Source organism: Galeopterus variegatus, unplaced genomic scaffold (genome assembly GCF_000696425.1).
Source record: "Galeopterus variegatus unplaced genomic scaffold, G_variegatus-3.0.2 Scaffold765, whole genome shotgun sequence".
NCBI lineage: Eukaryota > Metazoa > Chordata > Mammalia > Dermoptera > Cynocephalidae > Galeopterus > Galeopterus variegatus.
The window spans coordinates 12,809-23,017 of NW_007726876.1; the positions used below are offsets into that span (position 1 = coordinate 12,809).

At 40.3% G+C, this 10,209-nt stretch overlaps 1 protein-coding gene across 1 annotated transcript in view; it reads left to right on the forward strand.

The window, feature by feature from the left end:
• Positions 1 to 1,207: 1,207 nt before the first annotated feature.
• Positions 1,208 to 10,209, forward strand: part of BCAS1 (breast carcinoma amplified sequence 1) — a gene marked incomplete at its 5' end in the record, with an annotated part of 81,555 nt that continues 72,553 nt past the window's right edge. The window contains one exon of the mRNA XM_008572226.1: positions 1,208 to 1,779. Coding sequence (XP_008570448.1) covers positions 1,208 to 1,779 — 572 coding nt within the window. The remainder of the gene's footprint in view (positions 1,780 to 10,209) is intronic.

A 10,209-nucleotide genomic window follows, 5' to 3' on the forward strand; every position in this document is an offset into this window, starting at 1 on the left:
CTTGATCTTTAGAGTGATTCCAAAATTCCTGGTATCCTTTTTTTTCTGAATATTGCACTGCTTTATAAAAGGGACCTAAAGAAGAAGGTCCCTTAATTAGGTGAAGGCAGAGGTCAAAGCGGAAACAGGTGGATGTTGGACACGGGCCCCTCCCTGGAGGAGGTGGAACCTGTATCCATTCACACGGGCCTGAGGTCTAATTGGTCTTCTTGTGTGGACATTTACTCTTCCGGCCTTCGAAACAAACTTTCTGAGTATTACTTTTTAAAATCTTTCAGTACGCTTAATAGTCTGTGCTAACGTTAAGTCTTGCAGTAAGATAGAGTACAAACTTGGGAGTCGGATTTCTGCCTAAACCAGACTCTGCTACTTACCAGCTTACTGGGCAGCCATGGGAAGGTGAACTGACTTCTCTGGCTATCAGCTTTCTCATTCGTGAATAATGACAATAGCTCATGTCCATGACATTTATTGACTACTTACTATATTCGAGACACTGTCCTATGTGCTTTAAGAATATTAACTCATGTAATCTTCATAACAAAATGATGAGGTAGGTTCTATTACCAGAAAGTGGAGGAACAGAAAGTTAGATAACTTGGAATCAAGTAGACATTGTAGCTCAGTGGTTCTCAAACATGAGTGATCTTGTCTCATTTAGCAACATTTAGCAAAAATATCTGGAGATATTTTTGGTTGTCACAAATGGGGAATGCTACTGGCATCTAGTGGATACTAGTGAGGAATGCTGCTAAGCGTCCCATAACCTAGCACAGGACTAACCCCCATAACAAAGAATGATCGGGACCCAAATATCAATAGTCCTGAAGGTTGAGAAACCTTGTTCTAGCTCCAGAGCCCAAGCTCTCCACCAGTGTACTGGCTTCCAGTTGAAATCATAGAAGTATCTTCTACAGGATCCCCGTGAAGATAAAAAATGATGACTCACATTGAAGTACAGCGCCTGGCAGCTGGTGACTTTCCAATCGTTGGCTTTCGCTCCTCACCAACCTTCTGCCCCCCTCTCCCAAGCAGAGCAGGGTCAGCAGACGTCTAGATAGCTAGCTTCTGCCTTGCAGAGCAAATGGAAAATGACACAGTCCCAGTTTGCATTATGGCCTTTGTATATAAAACATTTGGAGTCCATTATTAATCCTTGAATTTCCTGGTTTGGTTGAATAACCATTGTTTATGTTTGTGTTTACAGTTGATTTGGGAATAAGTGTCAAGAAGAATAATGTGGCCTCTTCTTCCCCCAAGACAGTGGAGATAAGAACTGTTCCAGATGCCAATGGAAAGAGTCTTGGCAAAGAGGCCAAACCCGAGGCACCAGCTGCTAAATCTCGTTTTTTCTTGACACTCTCTCGGCCTGTACCAGGACGTACTGGAGACCAAGCCACGGATTCATCCACTGGATCAGTGCGGCTTGATGTCAGCTCCCATACAGCTCCAGAAAACAAAGCCCCGAGTGAGAGCCTGGCGCCTCCTGGAGCAGCTGCACCAGAGCACGCTGCCAATAAAACCCCAGTGCCCAGCCCAGCCCAAGACCAGGCCCTTGCTGCCATTTGGGCCCCAGCGCCTCTCCCACCTGAGTCAGGAGAAGCAGTCCCCTCCAAGTCCAAGGACTCCAGCTTTTTTGAAAAATTCTTCAAACTGGACAAGGGACGGGAAAAGGCACCAGTTGACAGTCCACAAGAAACCAAGAGTGCAGAACCTCAAGAGGAGGCCAATGAGATTCCTGGAGTCTCAGGGCAGCCTGATGATGTCCCCGCAGGGCAGGTAAGTGAGCAAATCCATTTGCGTCTGAATGCATGCTCAGGGGGCACTTCTGGGGTGAGAGCCCTGCACAGATGTTGCCCTACAGAGCCCCAGACAAGGTAACAAGCCATTGACCCCTCCAGTACAAATAGCACACTGTAGCGCGGTGTCTCCCTGATGTTTCTGTGGGCAGACACATCTGTTGGAAAAACAATAACAGCTGTGGTGTCTGTTTTATGTAGAAGAAAAGAGGAGGTGAGTTACATACAGATGAATTCGTCCTTCCATTTATCAAAGGCAGTGGTAGACAGGTCGCATTTATGATCTATGGAGTCTGCAGCGGAAGGCATTAGTGGAATAAAAATGAATCCTAAAAGATTTAAATACTGTGCCTCGTCTCAGCAGCTTGTTCGACATACTGTATGGTTACAGGATTTAGTTGGAACACATTTTGTTCCTTACTGTTAATAGCCTGGGTTGATCTTTTGCTATCTTTTACACTAAGATGAGGGTTTGAATAGATAGCTTTTACAGCTCTAGGCAGACTCTTTTATATACTAATTATTTTCCATCAAGTGAGAATAATACCTTGGTAAAAATTAGATTTGACTCCATTGCTTTCTTTCCTGAGCAAAAAAAAAAAAAGGCAAGCCCTGTTTGCCGTTAAAAAGAGCATTTACTTTTAACCTCCAGAAAGCTTGTTTATTTTTAGGCAGAAAAAGAACTCCTTGAATAAAGGAAATAAACGCTGATATATTTTTAAGGCATCTGTTTCCTTGGTTAACAGACTTTTAAATAACAACATTTTTCAAAACTTGGGAATAAAGTTAAGTGCCTCTAGTTGAGTTTAGAGCCAGGAAAAAATTAGATGGGCTCAGGTTTTTATGATATGGTGTGTATCACTGTTATCAATATCTTTGTCTTACTAATGATGTAACTATGTACCACCAAGATGCTAACAATAACACTGGCTGTCATTTATTGAACATTTTACAATATGTCAGGCTCTCTTCTAAGCACCATACATAAATTATTTTCCTTAAGGAAAGTGAGTATCACATTAATCTGTGGTTTTAACGCATCCAGGTGGCATCAAAGACTATATTGTGAATGTTAGACACCAGCTGAAAACTCCGGACAGTTAAAATTGAGAAAAAATAATTAGGCTCTATAAATTTTGACTGAAAGAGCTTATTTTCAAAACTTCTTTTAGAAGTTTAAATAATTCCCCTTCAAATGCCCGTTTCTCAAAATGCACCAGTTCAAGGAACTGATTGAATAGCTTTCTGCGTAGTTCAAAAGTAAGTCTTCAAATGCATCCAGAATCCATACTTTACTGAGTGTGACCCTGCACCAGGCACAGGTGAGGCCACAGTGGGGGACAAAAGATAGAGTCTCTGCCCTCGTGGGGTTTGCTGTTTATCAAGAGAAAGAAAGTGAATAAATAAACCTGCGATTGCCACGCAGGGTGCCAGGTGCCCTGCTGGGCAGCCAGTGTTGGGGAGGATGCCCAGACATGAGGAGAATTGGCCTAGCTGGTCCAGGGAGCATTCCATCAGTCTGGGGACTATAAACAGGTCATCAATATTCATAAATATTTGAGAAACTGTTTACTACTTTTCCCTGAGCAGGGAAACCCTTGTTGAGTTCTCATTATTGGTCATGGGCTCCTACAGCCATTCTGAGGTCATGATTTTTTTTTTTAATAATCGCGTGTTTCTTTTGCATGGGCATCAAGGCAATCATTGCCTGAGTTAGGAAAAGATTGAGTTATTTATGGGAAGACAATGAAGGACTGTGCTTTACCCATCTTTGAACAGATGTCTAGTTGCTCATCCAAATCCCCATCTTAATTAAGTAAACCAGCTCAGCATCTGACACCAGACCCTTGTATTTAACCATAAAAGCCCTCTACGTTACATCCGTTCCTAGTCTAAGAAAAAGTGGGGAAAAGCTTTTGAGTTGTGCTTTATTAACTCAGCTTCCTTTATTAAAAACAAACAAACAAACAAACAACTCTTGGAGACAGCACCTCCATTGGAGGGAAATGAGTTCCAAAATGAGATGTGCAACAGAAGACGGGGGTGTGTGTTGGGAACATGGCAGGTATCTAATATAGGTGAACCCATGGGTGATATTTTGTTTGAAGTTATCTCTCGGAAGACCCCAAAATCATAACTTGTCTTCTTCCTTTCTGAATAAATGAATTAGTTCCCTCGGATTCACCAGTGAAATCTGCATCTGATTTTGTTACACTACAGTTTCCCTTTTTTGTTGGTGGTATCCTTGGAATTTGAAATATTGAGTGTCAACTCTGTACTATATATACATAAAACAGAGAAAAATTATGAAATAGCCACTTTTCCTTCAGCCTGTAAATGTGTATATATGTCTGCAAGGATTTTTAACAAAACAAAAAAACACAGTCTTCTGATGGTTAAAATTTTTCATCTGATCCCCGGCTGCACAGTTCTGTATTTGGGGGGATGGTGAAGGGCAGGGGGCACAATTGTTCTGTGAGTATGATGAGAGAATCCAGCTCTCTCAGAAAGTAACATGAATAAAACTTCTCAATCAATGGCTTTCTTGGTGGGAGTACCACATTATACATAGATGGAGGTCAATGTATTGATTGAGAATTCTTCGGGTAAATTATGCCTTGGGCTCAGCCGTGTCAGCTGCCCTTCCCCCACTCCACAGTCCCTTCCCCCACTTTCACTGCAAGCTCCTTGCTAGATTGGAATTCCAGCCACAAACCCGCAGAGCTGTGAATTGGGATAAAGATACCACCATTTCATTCTAGGGGAAACACAAATCTTCTGTGTTTTCAGAACGACAGTCTTATTTTTGTGCCTTAGAAAACTACATTCAGAGCATAGCATAATTAAAACAAGGCAAGAATTCATGAATAAATGAAGCATTTACTACATAAGCCAAAGAAAAGATAAATTATATGCCTGAAGGGTTTCACTGAGCTGCAATTCACACGAATCAACGTGCTGGCAGGGATGAGATTCTCCCTGTCCCTCAACAACTGAACCAGAGCTATAAGATATGCATTTAAAAGATTCTTCCCCCAAATAAATGATCGCATAATGGAAATTTGACCTTCATTGGTTGAATAAAACGCCAGTGAATTTCTGTTATCAACATGGTACTTTTGGGGATATCTTTGTGCTGTGGAAGTGCTAAAGTGTTGCTATGCATGTTTCATAAGATTTAAGGAGCATGTTCATTTTCTTTTAAAAATTTAATTGAATTCTGCAATTGTTATTTACACACCAACTTTGTACCAGGCATTTGAAGGATAAATCACATTCTTAGTCCTTCAAGGAGCATAAAATATAATAAGAGACATCTCTGGTAAAGGGACTCTGTAATGAGGGCATTGGTTCCTGTATTGCCTCAGTCTCTGGGTATGAACACCGCTGCTCAGGGTTTTTGCTTCCTCCTCTCTTTTCCTCTCTTGAACACGCTCCATTCAGGCTTTTATCAAAGTTGCTGTGATGTTGCACCTTTCCCTACCCTTCACCCCAGCTGCCAAATTCGAGAAGTCTCAGTTCTTGTGCTACTAAATCTGGTCTCAGTTGAATCCGAAACAGGGCCCTTCTTGAAACATCTTCCTCACCTGGTTCCAAGTTCTCCCACCCCCCTCCACTCTTCCTTAATCTCCTCTGCAGGATATTATCTTCCAAGTGTTGGAGTTCCCTAGGGTTCAGGTCTGCTACATCTTCTCTAACTACACTCCTTTCCTTGAAGATCTCCCCCAGTCCCAAGGGTTTAAATACAGCTACATGCTGACAAGTCCCAAGTTTATATCTTAGCCTAGATGTACCCCTGAAGTCCAGACATAAATATCTAGCCGCCTCCTCTTCTGAATGTCTGTCCGAATTTCTACATCTCCACTTGAATGTTCCCTGAGCATCTCAGCCTCAATGTGCACAAAACTGGACTCTTCATTCACTGTGTAACAGCAAGATCAACAAAATGCCCATTGGTTTAATTCAGAGGATTCCCAGCCCAGTTAATGACAACTCATCCTGCCACTGCTATTTAGTAGCAGAGCTAGAATTAAAGAATCAAGGTCTTCAGAGTCCTTTTCTGCATGATATTAAGGAGTGGATTAAATGGAAGCATTGCAGTCAAGTAGCCTAGGTTTCCACTCTGCCTCTGTCACCTATTGGCTATGTAACTTCGGGAAAGCTACTTAACCTCTCTGATCCTCAGTTTCCTTATCTGTAAAATGGAGACAATAATAGTGTCTACCACACTTTCACATTACTTGCACTCGTGAAAATTAAATGGGATGAGCCATGTAAAGCACAGAGAAATTGCATTTTGGTAAAAAGAAAAGCTAGCTGTTGTATGGGTTTTCTCCCAGTCTACTACTCCACCTTTCAGTCTTCTTACCTTTCCCTTCCATAGTCCTCAACCAAAACTCACAGAGATAGCACAACTGAATCTAATTTGAGAGATACATAACCAAAGGCACAAGTCCTAACTTGGGTGAAAAGGGTACAGAAGTTGTAAAATTATTTTTGAAACAATAACGTCCATGCCCACAGGCCTCAGTTTCCTTGTCTGACATTTAAGGGTCTCGACAACCTTTCCTCTGCCTATTTTTCTAACTGCATTTCCCACTATTCCCTTAAATTTCTTCAGTCATCCATGCCCACAGGCCTCAGTTTCCTTGTCTGACATTTAAGGGTCTCGACAGCCTTTCCTCTGCCTATTTTTCTAACTGCATTTCCCACTATTCCCTTAAATTTCTTCAGTCATGGCCGACATATGACCTGTGCAGATGTCTGCTTCCCAGTAGTTCCCCCTGGATCTCTTTCTCCATTTGTCAAAAGTTTGCTTCACCTTCAGTGCCCAGTTCCCCATGAAGCTGAGCAGAGGTTCTCACTCATGGTGGTTTCTGACAACACAAATCTCTAGGATTTTTTTGTATACTATAGGTTAAGTCAAATTCTATGATGAAATCACTTTGAGGGAATCATCTCATTAAACCATTAAAGTTTATGTGGGAATTCCTATATTTTTACCACTTTACAGATAAAGAAATCAAAGGTATAGAGATACAAAGTCACTTACTTCAAGTCACACAACTAAAAAGTGGCAAAGCCAGCATTGTTCACCTCCAAAGCCCGTACTTTTAAATGCACAGCATTACTCATTTTACCAATTATTTGAAACTTAAACAATAAGGTCACAACTTGTGTAAAACTGAATAATATTAATTGAGGGTATGCAATTCAATAATGGTAGCATAAGAAAAACTGGAAGTATCAAATTGATCTCAAAAATGAAAAAAAAAAAAAAAAAAGAATCACCTAATTGCATATTTAAAGGCCAAGTGAATTATAAACTGGTAAAGAGAACTACCCACCCAAAAGACTTTTTCAGTGCAAAGAGAAAATATCTTAAATTATACAAGTTTTGGAGTAAGCAAGGTCTTCAGCTGTAACACTATAATTTTGATGCATTCAGCACTAAGAAACATTTGATATGAATGTTTACAGCAGCAGAAGTGATGTGGAAGTGTTAGGAGCCCAAGTGACCTGAGTGTGAGTCCAGACTCTACCACTAAATAGCTGTATGGCTGAGTCAAATAATAATTTCCCCACCTTTTAATCATTTGTTATTTCTAGGCTGTGTAGTAAGTGTTTTGCATACATTATCTGCTTTGGTTCTTAAAACAACACAGAAAGGTGGATATTTTTATTGCCATTGAACAGATGAGGAAACTTGGGCTCAGAGATATTAAATTACCTGCTCAAGGCCACACAGCTAATTAGTAGTAGAACTGGAATAAAGATCCATCTTGCCAAAGGCTGTTACACTCGATCATTTTAAAATTTTGTATTTTCTTCCTCAAAAGGAAGATGCTACCCGCCCTAGGCATTGTTACGAGGGTGGAAGATGATATAGGCATCAGTAGTAGTGAGGCTAAATAAAACAGTATGTTTTCTCAATCTTCAGAAACTTAGAAATAAAGAGTTATGAAACAGATCAAATGGTCTTCCAGCATGATGGAGTTTGAGTATACTTATTATTAGGGATTGATACACTTATCACGTAGGGATTAGTAATACAGTCAGTCCTCCAGTACCTGTGGGTTCCACATCCACAGACTGAACCAACCACAGATGGAAAATAGTTGAAAAAAATAAAATTGGATGTGCACTGAACATGTGCAGACTTTTCTTGTCACTATTCCTTAAACAATACAGTATAACAGCTATTTACATAGCATTACACATTTTATTAGGTATTATAAGTAATCTTGACATGATATAAAGTATACAGGAGAAGGTGCAGAGGTTAAAAGCAAATTCTTTACCATTTTATATCAGGGATTTGAGCACCTTCAGATTTTGGTATCTGCGGGAGGTCCCGAACCAATCCCCCATGGACACTGAGGTACAGATGTATATCATTTTTACTTTGGCTGCAAGAAAAAACACACACATGCAAAACACCTCATTAATAGCAGTTTGGTTAAGAGGAGAATGCACTATTTCTCATGGCTAATAAGAACCACAGAGGTAGGGGAGGTTAGCCCCTGGATGCTTAGTCTTTCTTCACTGGCATCTTCTATGTATTGCCTTCGTTCCTAGGCATGGCCCTCATGGTTTTAAGATGACTTCCATAGTTCTGAGGATGTACTTAGACAATGAGATGGACCTAGAAATAGGGCTCCAGCATCAAATAATTTCAGAAAATACTACTTGCTTAATACTTTTTCCTGAAGATTCACAATGAACGTTAGCCTTCTAAAGGCTCTGAGAAGTCCTGCAGCAAGCATGCCTGTTTCACTCTGTTTAACCAAGTATTTCTCAAACTTGGTTATGCACATAGCTATTAGCTGTCTGAGTAGGGTATGCCTTCCAAGGAATAGGTCTTCTAGCAAATGCTAAGCTAGACATTTAAACCAGAAGTTGAAAACTGTAGAATGCATCTAGCCACAGATATGTTTCATTTGACCTATACAGTGTTTCGATATAAAGTATACAGGAGAAGGTGCAGAGGTTAAAAGCAAATTCTTTACCATTTTATATCAGGGATTTGAGCACCTTCAGATTTTGGTATCTGCGGGAGGTCCCGAACCAATCCCCCATGGACACTGAGGTACAGATGTATATCATTTTTACTTTGGCTGCAAGAAAAAACACACACATGCAAAACACCTCATTAATATGATATAAAGTATACAGGAGAAGGTGCAGAGGTTAAAAGCAAATTCTTTACCATTTTATATCAGGGATTTGAGCATCTTCAGATTTTGGTATCTGCGGGAGGTCCCGAACCAATCCCCCATGGACACTGAGGTACAGCTGTATATCATTTTTACTTTGGCTGCAAGAAAAAACACACACATGCAAAACACCTCATTAATAGCAGTTTGGTTAAGAGGAGAATGCACTATTTCTCATGGCTAATAAGAACCACAGAGGTAGGGGAGGTTAGCCCCTGGAAGCAGTTTGGTTAAGAGGAGAATGCACTATTTCTCATGGCTAATAAGAACCACAGAGGTAGGGGAGGTTAGCCCCTGGATGCTTAGTCTTTCTTCACTGGCATCTTCTATGTATTGCCTTCGTTCCTAGGCATGGCCCTCATGGTTTTAAGATGACTTCCATAGTTCTGAGGATGTACTTAGACAATGAGATGGACCTAGAAATAGGGCTCCAGCATCAAATAATTTCAGAAAATACTACTTGCTTAATACTTTTTCCTGAAGATTCACAATGAACGTTAGCCTTCTAAAGGCTCTGAGAAGTCCTGCAGCAAGCATGCCTGTTTCACTCTGTTTAACCAAGTATTTCTCAAACTTGGTTATGCACATAGCTATTAGCTGTCTGAGTAGGGTATGCCTTCCAAGGAATAGGTCTTCTAGCAAATGCTAAGCTAGACATTTAAACCAGAAGTTGAAAACTGTAGAATGCATCTAGCCACAGATATGTTTCATTTGACCTATACAGTGTTTTAAATCATATTTTAATTAATTGATTATATTTTTTAATTGACAATAAAACTATTGTATTTTAATACAATTCCATATTTCAGGAACTTCTGGGAAATGGGAAGTTTTATCCTGTATTCTCAGATGGGTATAAGTTGTAACTGCCCCTTGAGATGGGGATTTCACTCTCCAGTTTACCCAAGTCCCTACCCCTTCCTATAGGTTCCTAACAGTGTAACCATGTGAATAGTTCTTCATAATAACACTTGCATGGTTATTTTTCTTGTGGTAGAGTTGAGAGTCAAGTCAAATATATCCATCACAGACCACATTACTTCCTTCATAGCACGTATCACAATTTGAAGCTACTTAGGTGACCATCTGGTTACTAGACTGTAATTCCAGCCTGAGAGTCAATCAGCCAGCAAGTGTTAGACCATACATAGGAGGGGAATTTTTTTTTTTTTTTTTTTGTGTCTTTTGTCTTT